The 21893-nt window shown below is 51.1% G+C and overlaps 1 protein-coding gene across 5 annotated transcripts in view; it reads right to left on the bottom strand.

The window, feature by feature from the left end:
* The window catches only part of SH3PXD2B (SH3 and PX domains 2B), an 82075-nt gene that overhangs the window by 23521 nt on the left and 36661 nt on the right, over positions 1-21893 (bottom strand). For all 5 annotated transcript variants that reach the window (XM_075441901.1, XM_075441900.1, XM_075441898.1 and 2 more), the window contains exons 4-5: positions 10395-10471; positions 6111-6202 (exon numbers count right to left, since the gene is read on the bottom strand). In XM_075441901.1, the coding sequence (XP_075298016.1) occupies positions 6111-6202; positions 10395-10471 (169 nt within the window). The remainder of the gene's footprint in view (positions 1-6110; positions 6203-10394; positions 10472-21893) is intronic.

Raw genomic sequence — 21893 nt, forward strand, 5'->3', positions numbered from 1 at the left:
TTTAGTGGGGCTGGTGCCTGCCTGGAGTCCCTGTCAGTCTGCATGCGGGAAGCAATCCATTACTGCGACTGCCAGTGCCACCCCCACCCAACTGCACGTCACCAGGGCTTCGATATTAATAGAATAACGACAGGCTGCTGAAGTTGCTGCAGGCATAACCTCATTAGCAGCACACACTTCCTCATCTGGTCAGGTCCCAGCTCATCATCATTCACCTTCCAGCCCGGATGGCACAGCCATTCCAGCAGAGCTTGGATTCAGCCCACATGTGAGACTGGGGTCCTGCCGCCCCCCTTCTCCCACTGGTGATGCTTCCACTGGCATCCCCTTTTTCCCGCTGGTGATGCTTCACCCGCCGTCCCCCTTCTCCTGCCCGTGATGTTTCCCTTCCCATTCACGGAAGAGCTGGGTTACTCCCTCCGTGCTTGGTCCTCCACCCCAGCAAGGAAACCATCCACAGCAGCAGAGTTGAACTGCCCTTGAAACACTCCAAAATCCTCCCCCTTTAGCCAAGGGCTGTTTGGGAGAAATAGCAGGAATGCAAGCTGGGGATGTGAGCTCAGAGGGTGACTCAGGTGCTTGCATGTACATAAAGGAAGGAAGAAAATAATTTTTAAAGCTGTCCCAGGCTTTGGCTGCCATCAGCGGCCCTGCTGCAAGTGGAGTTTGCCCAGTGTGTGTTCACCCAGAGGAGCTGCAATGCTGCAGCCCCACATGACAGCCAAAGTGACAGGGACGTCTTGCTGGTGCCCCAGGAGAACAAAGAGTTCTGGCACGCCAGGCTTGTGGGAGGAAGGAGAAAAAGAGCTATCCTCCAGCAAGCTGGGAGAAGGAGGGGAAGAGAGGCAGCCCCTCTGCCTAGGGTGTGGAAACTGCAGTGAAACTTCTGCTGAGAGTGCAACCCAACCTCTCCAGCTCCTGCCGTGTGGCGGCAAACGCCAGGTGGGCTCTAGGCCACCACGGAGAGACCCTGGCCCTGGGCGTTGCTCGCCTCCCGACAGGCAGCAGCAAAGCACAGACCAGTACCTTGGATCAAAATCCTCAGGGAGGCTTCGTGCCTGCCTACAGCTCAGTGCCAGAGCTAGAAGACATCACTGGAATGAAAACATAGTTCCTCAGTGCTTCCCCTCCCTGTTTTCAACGTCTTTGGGGTGTATAACCATAAACCGTGGCAGCAGAAGCTGCAGCCACCAAGACCCGTGAGTGCTGGGAAGCTGGGGCAGGGACCCACTGCTGTCAGCAGACCAAGGCCAAAGGGACACCCCCGGCTGCCTTCCTGCCAGGAGAGAACCAAGCGCCAGGGGCCACCTTCCCACGCAGAGCACAGCCCCGCAGCAATGCCACCAGCTGAGACGGCAGCAGGGAAAGCTGCCCACCCTCACTTCACACTAACAGCTTTGAAATCAGCTCAACCGGGAAGCGGCAGCCCAAGTGACGGGCACAATGCCTGTCCTGAAGGATGTTTGCTTAGTGGCAGCAGGAGGAGGTTTCTCACCCATCTGCAGCCTAGGCAAGTCAGATGTGCGGTTTCTCTGGTTCCCATCACCCCACGGCCCACCCAGCAGGCGGAAAGCACTGCTCCCAGTACACCTCTTTGGGTGGTAGCGGCTGGGAAAGCCAAGCAACCTCAGCAAGCAGGGAGGAGCAGCAGCTGAAGTTCATGGGCCAAACCCCCAGCTGGGATCTCCAGGGACAGGACGGGCACAGATGTAACCCCATGCACCGCAGCCTCTGCTGAGAGACAGGCTCCACCTCCGCTATCATCTGCTCTTGTAGAGGTCTTGAGCCCTTAACAAGCCTTCAGAGAGCACTGGTGCCGGGACTGCTGCCCACCCCAATCCCGCACCAAGCCTCCGCATGCTGTCTGGGCAGCCAGGGAGCCCATGCCAGCCTTCTGGCCCTGCCCTCCCTTTGCAGGAGGCTGGCTGGACTGACAGACCCAGCACATAAGGACAAAGATACCTTACAGAAGAGGAATTTATGCCTTTTAAAGACATCAGGACCTCCTGAAGCCAGTAGCTTTCAAACTGTGAATCCACAGCCCCCAGAGGGAATGAGGAGGGGTGTTCCAGGACTTCTTTTAAGCATGTTAAGAGATGGTAAATTTGCTCTACAGGTGCCTGTACCCCCACTGGAAAAAAAAAAAAATATCAGTCTCATAAGCTAAAAGGTTCAAAACAACAACTTTAAGTGTCTTATATATGATGGGATGCCCAGCTATGAACAAGAGAACAATGAAGAATGCTTTTAATGAAAGAGGATTCTCACAGCCAGGGGTATCTCCTGTACAGAGGACAGCAGCTCCGCAGCCCCTGGGAGCAGCACGATGACGGCTCCTTCCCCAGCGCACCCCGCTTGCACACTGTGGGCAATTATTAAATAACCACTTTGGATCATGCTTCACTACAGAGTTAACCTGGGCTCCCCCATGTCGCAGAGCCGAAATTCAGCTGGTGAGGAGAGTTAGCGGCTGAATGCTTTGACTCAGCAGTGGCCTTGTGCCCCGCCATTCAGACTTCCCCAGTCTTATTCCAGAAACTCTCTGTTGTGGCTAAAAACAGCTTTAAATTGAAAGAGGGTGGATGGGAGGTAAGGGGGGTGCACATAGCAACTTCCCACCTCAACAGCCAAGCATCCTGCTGCTGGTCAGACCTGCTGAGATACACGGGAAGCAGGAATTTGATGATTTCTCTTCTTTGAAACTAAGGTTTTCACAGGGCTTCCATCCAACACCAGGGAAAAAAATCCCATGTCCCCACAGATGCTAATTTTCTGGAGGATTTCTCTTTCCATAACCACTTCTCTTCTCCCCTCCTGTCCCCCTCCACGGCTCTGTGGAGTCACCTCTTTCCAAATGTAAACAGTCCCTCCGGATTACAGCCCCACTCTGACCCACCACCGGGCAGCCTCCGAGGTGGAAGCAGCTGAGTTATCTCAGTCCAGAGATTGCTGGACACAGATCCACGTCACAAAAGCCACTGATGATAGCTGCCAGTGGAAACACCACAACCTCAATCTGTTCTCCTGTTTGAAGTGGTCCCTCTCGGCAGGAGGATACTGGAAAGTTGGCGGGGGTGCGCGGAGGGGATGGAGGAAGGGCTTCACCTCCCTCTGACTGCCAGGGACTCCTGTCACAGCTCCGCTTTCGGCTGTGATCAACTGCCCACGTGGAAGCGATGGGGGAAAAAGGATGCACAAAGTCAGCATTTGACTCTTTCCCTTTCTGTTCAGGCCCTGTCCACTCAATCTTCCTTTGCACATACCAGCCGCAGGGCTGGGGCTTGCAGAGCAGCCGAGAGATGGAGAAGGGCTGAGGAACACAGCTTGCAGGGCTGGCAGCCAGCAGTGACCTGTTTTTGTTGGTGCTCCCACCACCGGCAAAGGGGCACTGAGGGAGCTGCACTGCAGCAAAGCAGAAGGAAAGCCCTGGCTCAGCCCAGCAAGAGCTCCAGCGCTGGGGAGAGCAGACACCACAAGGGCCTGGAGATAGACGCATGGGCTGTACAACCTCCTCTCCCCATTCCCAAATGCTGCCAGATCCAAGGACTTAATTCATGCTTTGCAATTAGACTGAGAGCTTCGCAGACCACAGTCAGCTGTGGCCCCTGAAAGTGGTTTCACATTTTGGGGTGACGTGAGTTCGGTGGATGCTCTGCCCATGCCCCAGAAAAAATATCAAGCCAAGGGTGCATCCAATAGCACCCAAAGGCACATCCCCTTCACTGCCACCAGCCACCAGTCCCGGGGGCATCCTGCGACCCGAGGGGTCAGCTGCAGAAGCCGAGGCGCGGGACGGGGAGCTGGAAGGGTCCCGGCCGCGGTGCTGCAAGAGTGGCTACTTGGCTTGGCACCGAGCACGCTGACCAGTCCTTTTTCCCTCCCTCATTCCCGCCTTTCAGCCAGCCAGCATAAAAAAGCTGCCTTTTTTTTTTTTTTTTTGACTCTGTTCGTGGCCTGGCTCCCTTTCAAATTCCCGGAGAAAAGTATTTATCTGTTGGATGACTGATGACATCCGGCCAAACCCCAGACACGCCATCACGTCTGCTCCAGCCCAGCCGTCTATCACAGCTCTCATCTCGTTATTGGTAAGCTGGCGCCCTGCCAGCATTCGGGGCTCGGGAAAGGGCTCCCACCAATCTCTCCAGAGGACAGAGTCAAGGACTTTTATTAATTAGCATTTTGAATTGTAGCTAATAAATACCCCTCTGGCATTCAGGCTGGGATAGGAAACACAACAGAGATGTCCTTGAGATGCTGTAGAATTTTGCCGCTGGAGGCAAAGGGACAAGAGTCACCTGCTAAGTCCTTTGGCGTGCTGCAGGCTCACCTCTCCTTCCCGGAGAGGAGCAGGCAGCGGGACAGAGCATGACCCACTGCCGGATTCAGTGGTGTGTCACCCGCTCGCCCATCCAGCACTGCAACGACCAAACACTCCCAAACACATGGCAATTTTGCAGTGAGTGCAATTTTGCACCCGAGAGCTGCTCAGCAGTCCCGCAGGACGCTGCAGGATGTACCTGAGGACGGACCCCGCTCTGGGGGGGGATCGGGCTTCGGGCTGACGCCTCCACAACCCTTGTCTCTTGGACCCAAATCAGGGAGACAACGAGGGACACAGCACTTACTGCTGTTCGGCTGGATGGCCAGGAGCTACAGCTTTAAACAGAGCAGAGCTACACCGCTCTGGGGCCCAGCATCCAAAGGTCTCCACATCTGAATGTGCTCCTTGTTCTGGCCACAGCGGGCACCCCACCTGATTTCTGGCTCAGTCTACAAGACAAAATAAGGGTGAGGAAACAGGGTACAAGACTGAAGCTGCTCTTCAATCCACCACGTGTGACGGTGCCTCAGCTACAGGCAGGTTCAATAAGTGACTCCCTTTGCAATGCAGCTCACCACCTCTCACACAGGGCTCTAAGACTCATGGCACGGGAAGCCCTGCATGTCCCAGAACAGCCCCAGGGGCTGTTAACCCCTGTGATAGGCCCCCACCCAATGTCCTTGCAAGCTCGTCTTTTCCTTGTGCCTCTTGCTTGCCCCGGAGCTGCCGCCTTTGCTGAGGGATGGCTGCCGGGGTCGCAGGTTAAGTGGTGAGCAATAGCTGGGCTGGATGGATGAGAGCGCCAGCCGACAGCAAGCAATTAGTTAATGGGCTCCAGGGCCCTCAGACAAATCTCATCAAGTGACCTCGAGCTGCAGGAGCAATGACGACAGGCCAAGCAAATAGAGACAGGAGCCAAAGGAGGAAAGCAGGGATAGCGGGGAAGAGGGAATTAAGAGAAAGAATTAAAAAAAATTGAAAAGCCAGGGGGAATATATAGTCCACAGAAGCATAATGCTTAGCTGGAGACCTGAAAGGCTAAGTGTTGCTGCTCAGAGGAGAAAAACAAAATCCCTTTATCTACCACCACACCCTTCCAATACAGAATGATGTCAAATCAATTTACTGCCTTTCCTCTCACAATTAATCAAGACTCCTCCATTGCTCAGCCTTTGGTAGAGCTGCGCATCGTGTCACATGCAGCATAAAAAGAGAGAGCAGCATAGCAGGAGATGGAGGCGGCTGCTCAGATTTATGCTGCTTGTGATTAGTAAGAGATGGGTGGCTCCCGGCCAAAGTAGCTCATAGTCACAAGACTTATAACCACACAGAGTTGCGTAAGGCACGCGAGATTCCTTGCAAACATTCCTTGTTTTGCATGGAAAGACTCTGGAGCATTGTTACGGATGGGGCTCATGGACATGGCTAAGGGAAAGAGCCTTTCAAACAAGGCAGAGGCCGTTAGTAACCATGTGAAATGAGGCTTTTCAGACTGACTGTTTCTGAAACCAGCATTTGCAAGCAGAAAGTGGCTCATGAGGAGACTCCCAGAGAAGCGTTTCCACTTCCCTGCTGGAGAAGGCTACACCAGGAGTCAGCTGAGTGGGCAGAGGTGTCCACCTCAAGCTGCACAGACCCCATTCCCTCTCTAAGAAAACTTCCATATCCCAGATCTGTGACTCGCAGGGGGAACCACTGACAAATGTCAGACTCTTATGGATACCAGCAAGTTCAAGGCAGTTTGTGTTTCATCACCACCCCGACAGCAGCAGTCACCCAACAAACTTACTCTTTGGGGGGCGTCAAGTCATCAGGTCGTGTCTCAAAGAACTGGAGAACCTCCTCGCACTGGGAGATGTAGGGAGGCAGCTGGATCAGAGCCTGCGAATCAAACAGTGACACCGGTGATGGGAAGCATCAAGACTGAGCCAGGAGACGAGTAAGGACAGGCTCTCAGAGCACAGGGGACTGGGTCACAGCAACGAGCTCGGCACCCATGTGGTTCCAGAACACAGGAGTGCAGAGCCAGGCTGGGGAGAGCTACAGCAAACACACACCAGAGTGGAGCAAGACCCAGACAGCCCTCAGTTACACCCACCACACCACCCCAGCTGCAACTGATGACTAAAGGAGAATAAGCAGAGACTGCCTAGGCCCTGCTCAGCCCAGCACCAGCCTTTTGGACAGATGTGCCCTCGCAGGGCAAGAGCCACGGGGACATTGATCCCAGCAGGTAGCTTCTGGCCATGGCAGGGCTCAGTTTCCCAGCCATCATCCTCAGGAAAGATGGGACAGTTTACACACGGCAGACTCTCAGTGCCATCAGCCCTGACCAGCACATCCCAGAAATGCTCCGTTGAGCAATGGCAGCTCGGGAAGAGGCAGGGAGAGGAGCAACAGGAGGCAAAAGCACAGACACCAGTTCATCAGGGCAAGGGCTGGAAGGCTGCTACGCGTGTTGTCGAACGGCAGGGACTACAAGCTGCCTCTGCTTTTCTCCTTTCCCTTCAAGAAAGCCCATTGCAAAAAGACAGGCTTCAATGGTGGGACTGGCAGGGTGGGAATGCGCATGTCTGTGGGAGCTGGAGGCAGAGTCTTGGGCCAGCAATATTTGCCTTGAGCTGGAGCCCTTGCAGGTCCTTTCCAGCATGGGCTGCAGCGAGGGCTGGGCAGGGAAGGAGGGATAGGCAGTTGCCTGGCAGAGGGCCCTGCCCTGCTCTCTGCTCGTGGGAGGGAACAGGGCCACGGGTGAGGGTGACTGCAGAAAGTAAAAAAACACCATGCAATTGAAAAAGGGACAATCTGAAATCAGGGAGCAGTGCTGCAACCCGACCTGGAGCAGACGTTTGACCAGTTTTCTGTATAATTCCCTCTCCCCTTCATGTGCTGTCACAGCAGTCTCGTGACAGCAGTATGGGCAAACCAAGCCTCCACTCATTTCTATATCAGAGACAAAGCCACATCTGCAAAGCCCTGGGGATACCACACAGATCAGTTGTGGCTCCATATTGACCTAATTGCTGGCCCCCAAAAGCCCTTGCAGCCATTCTGCACACAGTCTGTCACTGCCAGCACAGCAGACAGTCAGACCACTAATCATGGGCCAGCTGCGATCAAGATCATGTGAACTGTAGAGAGAAAACTCCTCGCTCCATGGCTTTTGGGTCCAGGGAAGGGATATTCAAAGACCAAGTTTTGTACGGATGCCATTCCCATGTGGGTACCACTCCCCAGTTCCAGGCATCCCATGATCTACACAATTTCTCCCACGCCAAAATCACTCTGATTTTGTGGCCTGGAGCAGGCTCCGTGTCCTCTGATAGCAGGGGATGATCACAGAAAACACCCTGGGCTGGAAGGCTGAAAGGCAGGACCCAAAGCTCATGCCTCAGGACATCTTGAAGTAAGCCCACCTGCAGCTGACTCAGCTGGCACAGTGGTGGCCGAGTCCGGCAAGCCACTCTGTGGTCTAGCTGGCCATGGTCTACAGCAGGTATGGACACCAAATAAAAAATAGTGGCAGAAAGAGCGTGACATCTGTCCCACCTCTGGCTCTGCCACTCAAAGGCATGAACCGGCGAGGCTCTTCAGAACACAGCTTCAGCCCACGGTGTTGGAGCCACAGCAAGCCACCTTACTTGCCCTGCTGCCTGCAAGCCTGAGGAGAAAGGTCACTTACCAAAGACAGACAAGCCTTATTGCATTGAAATCCATTTTCCAGGGAGTGAGAAAGGATTATTCTCTAGCAGCAAAGTTTTAGTGGTCCACCCAGTCTCACTGGGGCAGAGCATCACAGAATCACAACTCCTTCGGCAACCCTCCAACTAACACTTTCTCAAAACCCCTTGGACAGGAGGAAGGCAGTTCCCACACCCGGGAAAGACCAACAGATGTAGAACACAAAGAGAATAAACTGGTGAAATGGGAAGATATTTCAGGCCTTCGCTCCCCTTCTTTGTCACTCCTATGGTTGTTTGAAGTCTCATTTGGCAGCTGGTTGCTCTTACCAGTTGCTCTGATTTTTTTGCTGTCTTTCTTGCACCTTACCTTAAATTGCCACGCTTTTCAGTACGGCTCAGAATAGAGCCCTTCAGCAAGAGCCTTGTGAAAAGCCTTGTGAAAGCAGTGGTTCCCTCCCTTGCTCCTCTTGCCTACTTCCACCCCAAATCTCACCCACCTCTCTCCCAGAAAACAAAGACACCCTACTTTCGCAGGAGATGGCAAGAAAGCAAAAACTTTCTTACACAGCTTTCTGTGGGAAGTTGTTCACAACATATTCACCTAGCACTCAATTCTCACTCAGCAAGGCCAAGCTGGAGGAGATATTTTGTATTTCTGTTCTGCACCACCACCCTCCAAGCACATGCAATGTCCGCCTCCAACGATAAACACGGCAGTAAGAGTGTGCTGGGACCCTGCGGCTGTGATCTGCAGCACGATGAGCCCAGGAGGGACATCCCTCTGCTTCTGCTGACTGCTTGCTCGTTCCACATCTCTGCAGCCTTCGGTCCCACACCCACCTTCAGCTCAGCAGCTTTACGGTTAAATAGCAGCGACTGGAAGGCCAGGCACAGTGTGCACGTTAATACTTGGTAATGCATTAACGGGAGGAGGAGAGAGCAGCTTTGTAAGTGGGTCATATAACATCAGCCATTATGTTCCAGTTGTTAAGTCAAATGGATTCATTATGTTTTATGCCATTAATGGCATCATTCTGAAAGAGACAGCTGCAGCACCTTGTCACTTAGGGACTTCTTCTTCCCAAAAACTAAATTTACAGTTGTGTGTGTCTGTATGTAGCTGGCACCTTTTAGTGACTCGGAAGACAAGGGGCTGACCATGCCTGGCTGGAGCCAAGTGGTTACTGGCACCCTCAGCTTCCCCCATGCTGTATGGAGCACACAGGTCCAAGCACACCTTGTACTACATCTCCATCACTCTGCTCTCATCTGCTATCCTGGCCCGCAGTGGTTTTCACCCGCAGCCCCACTGCAGAGCTGTCAAGACGCATTTACTAATCCACCTTTATCCTTGTACTTGTTATTCCAGCCACGACATCCCTTCCATAGGTCTGGCTGAGTCCCAAAACCCACAGTCTCTCTCACCATGCAAAGTCCTAGGCCATAGGCACTGCTGCACCTCCTGCACCTGAGGAACGTGATGGATATTTCACCATTTCCACATCTTCTCCCTTAGGTTTTGTGATCTTTGTGCATGTTTTCAACAGCATTCAGACTGGATTTTGAAGGTACTGGTCCTGCCTTCAGGCCATTTCATGGCTGCTGCAAGTACTAGTGCACTTCTTCAGCATGATGAGATGTGGCATACTTTATTTGTGTGAAAATAATTTTTTGTGGACTGCAGTATTTTGTGTGTCCCCCCCCTCAATGCCATAACATCATAATTTGCCTTTTACTTAAGTACAATCTTACTTTCTTCAAGAGTATGGGGCTCATCTCTGTCAGCTTCCAATACTATTCTGCAGGTACACGTCATCTTAACCCTGTGCAAATAACTGTTTTACATAACCAGTAACAGGAGTTTACATCCCTGTTTGGGACCATCCCACCAAGAAAGTGCTGTCATCTACATAAAACCGCAGGTCTGTTCCCAATATATGGGAAAAGAATGGCTCCCTGAGGAACCGAGTCCTTCAAGCCTAGTCCTGCACAGAACCATTTCACTCCAAACCACCTACCAGACAGGACACGGCCAGGCAGCCAGGTCCTTTCCAGCCTATCTGGAAAGCTCATTCTGGTTTGCAGCTTGAGAATGGAGAAGAGAAAGGGAAAGCACAGCAGCAGGGTGCAAGCTGCTGTACAGCTGGGCCACCCTGCACCCTGCAAGCCCAGGCCTCCAAGCACTCAGCAATAGTCACATGGAATGAAAAGCAAATCAGTGGGTGGGTTTCCATCACAGAAAGGGTTCGATAGTCGAGGATAGCCCACACTCCCCATTCTCCCAGCACTGGCACTATATATATGTATATATATATTATACACTACTAGTCAAACAGGATTGAGCCTGATCAAGGTGGTTTCATCTTTGGTTGATGCTAGAAAACTCCCCTTACCTTGCAGTATTCATCAATAGGTATCAGGCGCTTGACCGCAACATCACGGATGTGACTCCGGCGGAAGAGGATCTTCCCTGAAACAGAAGAGATGGAAAGAGAAGAGCAGGTCAGCACAACACCCAGGAACGCTATCTTTTGAATCACTGTCAGGACCTATTCCCTGCACGTCCTCTTCTTGCCAAAAGCACCATACCAGAAAAAAAAAAAAAAGCCTGTTGACTCCCACACATTAAACATCTTATCAGAATAAAGCATATTTAAAGTGGCAAGTAAGTTCAAGGAGAGAGAAGAGGAAACAATTACCAGCTAAATTCATCCCCATCTTCTCTCACCAGTGTGGTGGTGATGGAGGAGCAGCCCCTATCCAAGCACATGCCTGATACCTTATGGTGGGTCGGCATGCAAGTCCTGGGCGTATAAGTTCAGCGGCCAGTGCTCGCCAGAGAAGTGGACATCCCTGCAACTGTGGGTGCAGGTGGGACCCTTGCTGCAGGCTCTGGGCTTGCTCAGGGCGTTCGGGTCCAGTGTGGGCAGAAGCCAAGCCACAGGGTTTCCCTCTGCTCAGCTCCTGTGTCGAACTCGTCCCTGAAGCCACAGTGTCGGGACTGCAGCTCTGAGTCAGACCTATAGGATTTTCCTTCCTGTCTGGGGTTTATTTGTGTTCGCCACTAACGGGATCCTCTTGCCACTCCACTTCCTCCCCTCTGGCTTGTGGCACAGGCCTCTTTCCTTTGGAGTCTAATGAGTCCTAAATGCTTCAAGCTGCTCGCACAGAGAGCAGCTTCTCCTGCGTTTAACAGACAGAAGCCATTAGCAGATAGTGAAACAGATAGATGTAGAGACTCGGTGATCAGAAGAACTGGTACATGGTAGGACTGCAGCCCTGCAGTTCCCAAAGCACCAGGTACCGGTAGCGCTTTGCAATACAATCTGGAATACATACCTGGAACATTGTGTTTTGGGGGGGTGGGGTGGGTGGAAATTAATTTCCTCCTGACATTTCCCCTACCACAGGAAAGTTGTGTCTCTTTTTGTCCCTACTTGGGTTTCCAGTCCCACCACCAAACCCAGGGAGAGCAACTGATGTGTCTGTCCATGCAATGTTTTCACTTATCAAAGAGGTCACCATGGGGCAACCCAGAAGCCCAGCTTCCCTCACAACCAAATACCAACACACCCTCTTCGCAAGCAACATGAGAACAGGGAAAAGCACTCTGGAGAGTCACACAGCCCTGCACCGCACCATGGCTAGCTTCAGCCCCTACAGCGAGCCTTCGCAGGAGCCGTGGCTTTGCTGGAACCGGAGGCTGGTTGTTACCAAGGACGTGTTAAAATGGCCACATGCTTATCATAATTTTAAAACCAGGGCTGGGTCACCCCCCCACTTCTCCCAGACTTGTCCAGGATCTGCAACACGCATGACTTGTGCACTCTGCCAGTGCATTTTTTAAGCAGAGATAAACTAAGCCAGCCCAACTTTAGCTTGCAAGGAGCATGAATCAGAACTTTATGGAGGAGCCAAATCTCCTGCTAGGCTCAGTTTTTCAGAATGCCTTCGAAACTGGAGTGTCCAGGGAGCACACAGCAATCGCACTCAGTACTGGCTCTATACTTGCCCTCCAGTGCAATGCAAAGGGTCAGGCCAGCCCATACCAAAAGGATTGCTTCTCATTTCTGTCCTGCTGACAGCGAGGGGCTGAGACATTCACAGTGGGAAATGCTCTGCTCTGAAATGCATTCCTTCTCGAAGCCTGCCAGAGCCAAGTCTGGCAGCCTTTATGATACAGTGAAAAAAAACACCCCTCTATTCAATCTGTCTTTTAGATTCTGAGGGTGAATAGCCTGGGAACACAGAAGTTGTCTGGAATGACTGGGAGGTTAAGGGAGCGACAACCAGGTCGGAGCTCCGTTCCTTGCCTATAGCAATTACTTTCCACCAGACAAGCAGACAGTTTTCCCTTCTCACCGGCGCTCACAGCGTATTTGCTGCATAGGTTTCTATTTGGATGATGATTTTTAAAAAGATGAATGGATCACAATAGTTTTGTTGGCAATTGTAAGGAATAGCTGTTTGGCTTTATGTCTGCCAAAACAAAATCACTGATGGGTGGGTACATTATAAATGTCTGAAATAATAAGCTCTGGGTGTGGGAATATTTAAATGTTTAACAAACAGATGCTAGTGAATAATAATAAAAAGTTTAGGGGAACAAATACATCACAACAACTGAAGTGATCTTAAATTAGCCCAAGCACAGAGCATATGAACCAGCAGGAATCCCAGCTCCTTTCTTGATTCGCTCTAGACCTAGTATTTTTCAAGAAAAAAGTTTATTTTCTAACAAAAAGCTGATTTTTAACCAAAATGCCTAATTAACATAATTGCAGACCCTTCGGTGCTGCCAAATACAACTATGTAAATCCTTGCCTTGAAAGGCAAGAGAGAGCTGGAAACCATTTCCCTCCTGGAAGCGAAAGGTGGGCGACCTGCTGGGTCAATGAAATGCCACATTTTCCTGGGCACATTTTCCTTAGACCATATCTGCAAAATGGGAAAAACAGCGCTGCCCACTGGGGTTTTTCACGTGGCCAAAGACCATGTAATGCAAGAGAAATACATGACATTATTCATCTCGTATCTGCACCCCTCGTTGCTGTAGCTCCAGGGGACACATGGAAGGCAATGGTGCCCATCAGCCACACTTAATTCTAAGCGTCCTCTGCTTCACGCTTTTTCAGCTGCCTCCAGGAGCTTGTAAGGACTCACAGCCTGGTCCCCGGCTTACTGTCCTGCTAATTGTCCAGATGGACTCTGTTCCCCCTGCCCACAGCAGATACTCCTTCGTGCTGAAGGGGAGGAGAGGGCTCACGATTAGCTCCTCCAGATCCTAAAGGAATCACATGGCAAAGAAACGGGCACATTGGCCGAAGCAAGAGAGCAGTGAAGTCTGATGGCTGCGTTGGATAACTGCGGTCCTGGCCTCTTCCAGCAAGCAGCCTGACACACAGGCACTAAGCAGAGAAGGGCTTGGTGGCCAGCCCAGCTCTGGCACAGTGTAACCTAGCTCCAGGCACAGGCAAGCCATGCAGAACAGTGAGGAGAAACATCTGGACAGAAAGATGCCAGCAGAAAAAAGGGGAAGGTCTCTGGGGCTTGATATTCCCTGGTGAAATTTCCCAGTTGGCTGGACTGTTCACTCAGTAAATCTGCAGCGTGAGAGATGCAGAGCGACAGCAAAGGGGGAGCAACCTCAGCTGCCTTCGTCGTATCTAGGAAGACAGGAACAAGGGCAGCAAGGTTCAGATCCTTGACTCCTGGATGCCTGCAAACTCCGCAAAATTTACACCAATATGAGAAAAATAGCCACCAGCTCTACTTTTTCTTTAAGAACATCCTCAGGCGAGACTCAGTTTACTCCTAACAGCCTCACAGGAGTGCTCCTGTCCTCAGCCTCAACGTCAGCGTGGGGAATAACAAGGGGAAAACATGTGAAGCAAGGCAATTCTGCACATCTCACTGATTAGTGGGGTTTTCCATCAGCTGGTAAGGTCAGCGCTGCTGCAGGCTCCACTTCACCAGCCGCTCACTCTTGCCACAACTCGAGCACTCAGAAATGATTAGATTTTCTTATTTATATACAAAATGTTATGCATGAGCAATCAGAGCAATAAGTGTCCCTCCCTGCTAGCACAAGTAAATCACTGAAAAAGGAAGTGCAGTAAAATACGCTGTCCTTTATATACCTAAACAAAGCTGTGAGTAGACTGAACATTTATCACCTGGGAACGTGTCAAGTAAGTTGATTTTGGAAAAAGAAGGCAGAGATAAGGCACTACTACAGAATGGCTGCCCTGGCATGGCTCCCTGTGCAAGAAGTACCCAGACTCTAGGACACGCTACCTGCCTTTTCTGGATCTTGAAAACTCAGCAATACCTACAGGGAAAAAGTAGTGCCTGTGAGGAGGACAAAGGTTCTATACATTTGCTACCCCCCTTTCCCAGCAGAAGTTAGGTGCTTTCACGCATCTGCTCTTTAAGAGCAACCAGGCAGTAGTATTGTTCTCCATCAGCATTTTAACCGGGGAAATCTGACCAACACAACCCAACCTTTTAAGACAGAGGGAATAAAACCAAAAGGGAGAGAGCTGAAATATATGCAGCTCCTTAAAAATCAAAGCAAATTAAGTCCCTCTGCACTGATCTTCAGTGCAAAAGTGGGTGGATGCTCCCTGGCTACATCTCTCCAGTTATATTTGATATCATATTTCGTACACTCATTGGCTGGTTACAACTGTCGGGGGGAATTAAGCAATGCAGAACAGATTATTATTGTAGGGTTACCTTGGAGTAACAAGGATTAGTTTAATTTAAAAAAAAGTAAGCTGTCATAAATATTTACATCAAAAGGACTTCAGAGCCAAAATTTAATTTCACCACCCAAAAATAATAAAAGTATCCAGCTTTTTATGCAGTGCTTCCTGGAAATCACTGGGTGCTTCACATATAACATGCAAGCAGCTGGGGCAGGTAGAGGACGTCTGCCACAGCAACGTCCAGGAGAAGACCCCAGTGTCTCCTATCCCCCCAAACATCCCAGGAAAGGGGCAGTGCATGAGTGATAGCCCTTGTCAGAGGATTCACCGAGGGGAAGAAATCCCAAGGGCGAGCAGTGCCAATTCTCACCCTGCCGCTCCTCCCCAGGCCCTGCGGCCCCAGGAAGGAAAAGGACTGTGCCCTTCCCGGGCTGTGGCCACAGCCAGCTGTGCTCTTTGGAGACTGCTTCCCAGCAACCCAGGCTTTTGCCTACCCAAAGAAAAGACGAATTCAAAAGTAACAAAGCAGCAGCAGCCACATCTCTAGCTCCCCTTGCTGACCGAGCATTTGTTTACTTGTTTTATCTCCTTGTTGACCCTGGTTTGTTTTCGCAGAGCAAATACCAGCACAGGCAATTCGTTTCAGCACCGGGGGCACCAGCTGGTTCTCAGAGGGGGACTGGGGAAGGGGCAAACCTAACAAAAAGATCTCAACCTACCACAAAGCCAATGTCTGACCACATCTGAAGGACTTCTGAGTCAGCAGGGAGTGTCCCACCTCCCCAGCTGGTCAGTGGCAGGACAGAGGCAGGGAGACCTTACAAACAGCCTGGAAAGACAGCTATGGGCACTCATGCCTGCTTTTCCCCTCTCCTGTCTGATCCTTTTCCTCCTTCCCCTTTTGACCTGCCTGGCACCATTTGTTCAGCTCTGGCACTCAAATTGTCCCAGGGCTTCCATTTCCTCTCCATCATTGCCCTGAGCTCTCAACTGACAGCAGGGAGCCATCAGTGTTCTTCCCCTGCTGGGAGGGAAACCTGGAAAACCACACGGAGCACTTTGATGCTGTTTCAGGACTCCATCAGCCAGTGGATATAGCTCACAACCTCCTGGGATGTGAAGCTCCCCAGTTACAAAGCTCTATGTCCCACTAACGCAGCTGCTCTCCTTTCTTCTCTTCTTCCATGGGTATGCTCCTCTCCCTCCACCACTGCTACTTATTTCTATCCACTGTGGCCAGAGGCCCACCACACATCAGCAGGAGTTCATCCAACATGATGCATAGGCAGCAAATCCATCGAGCATGTCCCTGTGAACCTCAGGCCAGCCAGCACTGTCCCACAACAGCAGTTGTCCCAGCTGTCCCATGGTGTGCCTCACACTAGAGAGAGCTTTCCTGTAAACACTGCCATGCCATGGCATGGTTTCCTTCAACCACTGGCATGGTTTCCTTCAAATCCCTCCTTAAAACCCTGCGTTGCCACAATTCCTGCACTCCTCTCCCCCACAAAACCCCACCGTGACAGTCCTTTCACTGACACACTCCGGCCAGAACACAGGGGGACAATCTGTTGGCTTTTACCTCCTGTCCAACAGCTGGAGCAGAGGCTGCTCTTCTGCTTTTAAGCTGCACATCACCAGGTTCAGGGCTTCAACAGCAGAAATAACACTGGTGTGCTGCCTTGTACCCAGCTGGGCAGGAGGAGGAGGCCAGTGCCCACCACTCACTGCAGGTCATCTCTGGGGGGCATAAGCTCAGTTCCCCATGCAGCGCAGCTGGCACCAGCCAGAGAAACTCCACTGAAGATACTCTGTCTGCCCATGAAAACTCCTCTGGTGCCAGAAAGCTCCTGCTCTCCCAGGACTGGAAGAACCCCCCTTTGCAGCTAATCAAAGCTGCTTTGCTTTATTTGATCCCAAAGCGACGGATGCAGTGGGGCCCCCGCTGCCTCAGCCGTTCATCAAGGACTGCAGAGTGTCAGAGCAGGGCTTGGGGAAAGGGCTGATAAGGAATTCGGGTCTCTGGCAGTATGAGATAGAGCAGGCAGGCCACAAGAGGGGTTAATCTCTCCAAACAAACAGGTAGGAAAACAGGACTCTGCATATTATTCCCTCCTGCTGGAATTCTCCAGGCAGGGCTGAAGTTATACTGGGGAGCGAGGAGCTGAAAAAATGAGGCAGAGGCATTTCATCCAGCAAAATGGTTGAGGCTCCCCTTGAGCCAGAGGCTGTTACTGGATCTTCAGCAAGCTGGAGGGGCAGAAAACCTGAAACACATCACCCTGCCGATCACGGCCGTGAACCAAGACAGATATTTCAAGAGTGGAAAATCATCTGTGTCTCTTGCTCTACCCTGAAGGACTCCCCCCTCCTTCCCCCCATCCCCCCTGCCTCGGAAAGAATTCACTTCTCTGCACCTTTCAAATCACATCCAGATTTTCCCTGGCACAGGTTTCAAACTCACTTCAAAAAAAGGCAGCCCCAAATGTACACATAATTAGTCCCAGCCCACAGAGCAGCCAGCTACGTGGGCTATTCCTAGGATGGGGAAACAGGCGTGGGAGACAGCATTTCCAGGAGCCCTGCATTTAGCATCTGTTTGGCAAAGTCCTGCGCTGTGCACATATCCTGGTGAAAAGGAGGGGGACCAGCAACGAGCCTCGGGGTCTGTCCTGGGTATAGCACAGGCATGGAGTTCCATACATTGTGAAATGAAGCCAAATTAAACAATGCTCCTACCAAGACAGCCCCTTACGCTGTCAGGTTTGAGATCCTGCTGGAGGGAGCACAGTTAGTCCTATTTGTTTGCCAATAATTACTGAGAAAACTACAGAGCATAACAAGAGATGGGGCAAGACATCTCCCAAGCGTTGGATGAGGTGACCAGAGGAATAGCTCAAAGAGACAAAGTCTCCACGCAAGAAAAGAGAGCAGGGAGCCCCCCAGGGCTCCAAGGGGTGCTACCTGTGACACCGGAGAAGGATTTTGGCCCAGGCTAAAATAGAGAAACTCTTCAGGGAATCACTGGGTCAGTTTGTTGATGCAAGAGAAGACACTTCTTCCCCACCCAGCTCAGCAGCAAACTGCTTCCTGCTCCAAATGGCTTGCTCTCTGCTATCGCAGGACAGCAATGGCCTTGCTACTCTTCCTACTGCAAAAAAAAAGACATTTCTGCAAAAACAAAGGGTTGAAAGGAAGACAAGAAGGAGGAAAGGCAGTCTCCTACTTAGTAAATCCTTTAGATTCTGGCTATCCCATCAGACTCAGAAGTTATTCTTCATGGTCGAGAGAGTGGAACTGCATTGAAAGATGCCCCAAAACTTTCTCCAAAGCCCTACTGCAACCCATCCATGCAAGAGCTCACTGAGAAATGTAAGAGTTCACCGGAGCAAAATGTTTCCAAGGCCATTTCTCCTGTGGTCTACAGTGCCATGAGAAAAAAAGTAAGGTAGTTTGTTCAAATACAGCTCAAACATCAGAAGCAGAGCAACTGCTTCAGCACAGCACTCTGCCTGCAGCAATACTGTCTGCACATCAGCTGAAACCCTATAGAAAAGGCAAGCGTACTGATTCTGGGCTGCAAGCTAGCCTGGGACCGTCCACCCAACAGTGCTACAGTAGAAATGCCCATCTTGCTAGAGCAGAAAGTAGTAATTAGGACCCTTGCCCCATCTCCAGCTCTGATGAAGATGCAATGAGACTGTGGAAGGTCAGGTTCTGTAGCTGGAAGAGGGATGAGTTGTCCTCCACCTCCTTCACAGGGCCTGTGTTGGACCTATTAGCATCCCCACAGTTGTCCTGGGAGAAAAGCCCCAAAGTATGTGGGCAGTACTGATGCCCATGCCAAGCAGGTTAGCAGGCTGGGAAGGGAGTAGAAAAGAGGCATCATTCTGCTTTTTAAAATGGTCCCACTGTACACCCTTTCTCCTCCTCCCCTCTTGGGAGTTCACTATTGTCTGTAGCTAAAGCTTCCTAAAAAGCAAGTTTACAGCCAAAGTTAGCTCAGCCTCAGGCAACCCCTCCTTGCTGAGGCTCACGTTTCCAGCGAAGCAGACTGGCCAGGATCTGCTCCAGGCCACTTGGGTTGTATGAAGTTTGGAAGGCTCCACTCTCCTTGTAAAAGCTGTTTCGTGAAAGATCTGGCACAGCCCTTACACAGCAGGCCCAACTGAGCTCATTTGTTTTCTTAGTTCATTCTTTCCTGGGGTCTCCATCCCATCACCTCCCAGCCAACAGGCATGTAACCCTTAGTGTGAGCTCCTGCAGGCGAAGACAGAGCTGCCCAGGATGACATTCCCCGGGCCAGGCAGTGACAGGTCTCTCCTCTCTTGCCAGCTACTCCTGACTCTGCTCCAGGGACTGCAGTTGATGCCATGCGTGGGCTGGGTGCCACCAGAGCCATTTTGAGGGGCCATCCTCAGCACCACACGAAGTTAGGCAGGCTGTGCCAGTGGCTCAAAGCCAGAAAAAGTAGCCAAGAGTCCAGTTCAAATTCCCCTATATGGCGGCAGAGGATTTTCAGGCATGGTGCAGGAGCACTGCAGTGTCCTGCCAAGCCAAACCAGAGTCCACCAAGCTGTGCTACAGGATGAGCGTGGTGCCAGCACCCGGGAAGGGACAACCCCTGGCCCCAAATCTCAAGTGCAATTGCTGGGCTTCAGAGGACCCAGCTTTATGACTCCAATTCAGAACTGCTGAGTGGGCTGAAGGACTTGCACTTATGAGAGAGAGCATTTTCTGATACCATAAGAAACCTACTTCAAAAGAGCCAAAGTCTCTAGATATTTCCAAGAAGTCAAATCCTCGAAGTGAACATTAACAAAACAAAGCAACACAAAGCAAACAGAGTTTCTGTGGGCTGGATGTTGTAACTACGGAGTAATCATGGAACTCTCTTCCCATTCCAGGAAATCAGCCTGACGGACAAACCCCGATGGCACCTTCTCAGGTCGTGGTGGTGACTCCGAGTTTGGGATGCTTAGGGGTTTGCTAAGCAAGCCAGAGGTGCAGGAGGCACAGGGTCGCAGAAGACATTTTTGAGAACTGCAGTGGCCACAATGTCTAATGTTACACTACAACGGACTTCCCAGAAAGCAGCGTACTTTCAGTAAAGCACTGGAGCCAAATCTCCACTGGCAATGAAATTCAGATGCTAAAAATGTTGCTCAAAATGGGACTGGGAGCAAACTACAGTACTCACAGAAGCCGAACATAATCAAAACCCTAGCAAGTCTAAGCATACCAGAGCCACGTTTTGCAGGGACAGAGCCCCAGGCTGTTTGCACCGAGCTCACCCAGATGGCACCCCTGGGCAGAGAGAGACAAAGTTTGGGTAAGTAACAAAACCCACTGCCATTCCCAAACTGGGAAGACCAAGAACTACTCCAGAAAGGAAGTTGCTTGGCATAGCCAGCAACTACTAAAAGAGCCTTCTCTTAGCCCAAGTGAAGTCCTCGTTTTCAGAAGCAGACACAGCTTGCAAGTCATCTCACTAGGGAGGTTCAGCTCACCCTCCTGTTCCGGAGAAAGCCACCAGCTCCTGACTGCTCCTTGATACACAGCCAAGGCAAGAGGACAAAGGCAACGTGATTCCCACTTCTTAATAACAGAACTTCCCTGAAGCAAGAGGACTTTTGAAGCTGCCCCATGAGGACAGGCAGATGCGAGATTATCTGTCTTTCCAGCGGCTACCTCCTCCTCGGAGGTAGGACACCATCCTGCACTGGGATCTTCTCACCACACCACCCCTTGCCCTGTGCTGGTACCTGAGAGTACAAGCAGGTGCCTGCTGTTAGGCACCAACAGTCTCTCTCTTCTTAGCTATCGCAAGCCACTGCAGAAATGAAACATCAAGAAAAATTTCTGGGGGAAGCATGGACTAGCAGTTTTCCAAGTCAAGACTACCTCTGAAAACCGTATTATTTAATCCAGTCGCAAAAAAGGGACCAGAGCAAAAGGGAGAACATCTCTGTGGAGGACACATACAAATGCACAAGCTCCTCTAGAAGATGGTCATCCTAACTCCCCAAAACTTTCTTACAAAAGAGCCAGGCTTTATTTTCCAGCAACTTCAACTCCCTTTTTCCTCCAACGGAAACCCCAGTGACATGCCTCTTAGCGAAGGGAAACTATTTCAACACCAAGAAGAAGAAACAAATATTGATGAGCGTGCTGCGAGAGGCAGTGCTCCGACCAGGCTTCCCAAGCCCGATTGCTGCCTTCCAAAAATAGCAGCATTTTGGTGGGAATTCTCTGCAAGTGCAGCACAGCGAAACCGTATGTCCAATTTTTCCAAGTTATGCCCTTTGCCAATTTGGCTTCCATTTTTCCTCCCCACTCCTTGCTGGTAGTAGTACTTGTACAGCAAGGGCTTTTCTGCTGTATTAATGTCAGGTGTGCTTTGCTTCTGATGATGTTACAAGACAAGGACAAGCCAGAATCAGAAATCCCTCTATGGAAAACCCAGACCAGACTCTCTTGCTCAGAAAGGGGCGCAAATGATTTTCTTCATGCCACCCAGAGAAAAGTAAAGACCGCCTTTATGTTTCTAGAAAACCCAGAAGGCAGAGCACAGCACAAAGGGCTGCACTAAACAGACCTCACAGTCACTGGAAGTGATTACGGTACCGTGACATTTCTAAATATGCCCATTAGCTACTTGGGGGTGGGGATAAAGACAACTCTGTGGTCAAAGCTATTAGCTATGGTGTATGAAAGACTACCAGGGCCCCCTCTGGCTGGTTATTTTTGCAAGGCACATTAGCGTTCTGCTTTCCCCTCACAGCAGCAGCAGCAGCAAAAGGCAGCCACCAGCAATCCCTCGCACCACAAAGTTTGCAACGGACTGTTGCATCTGCTCCTCAGGTACGCACACGCTCAGCTGCACGTTGGGCTGGCAGGGCACACGTTATGCCACAGAAACCCTGTCTTTAAGCAACCAGTCCTGAACATCACGAGAGGAAGCCAAGGCTGTCAATCAGCTTGATTTAACATGTGGAATTCACTTGTTATCTCCTCATCTCTGGACAGCCCTTTGAGTTGCATGGGACAGGAAAAACAGTGTATGAGCAGTTCCTGGGGAGCCTCACGCCATCCTCGGCCCTGTGCCGTGCTGGCCAAGCCCCTTCTGAAAACAAGCAGGCTGCTACGGGGGTTGCTCCTGGCAGAAGCTGTGCGAGTGGG

This window comes from Opisthocomus hoazin, chromosome 22 (genome assembly GCF_030867145.1).
Source record: "Opisthocomus hoazin isolate bOpiHoa1 chromosome 22, bOpiHoa1.hap1, whole genome shotgun sequence".
NCBI lineage: Eukaryota > Metazoa > Chordata > Aves > Opisthocomiformes > Opisthocomidae > Opisthocomus > Opisthocomus hoazin.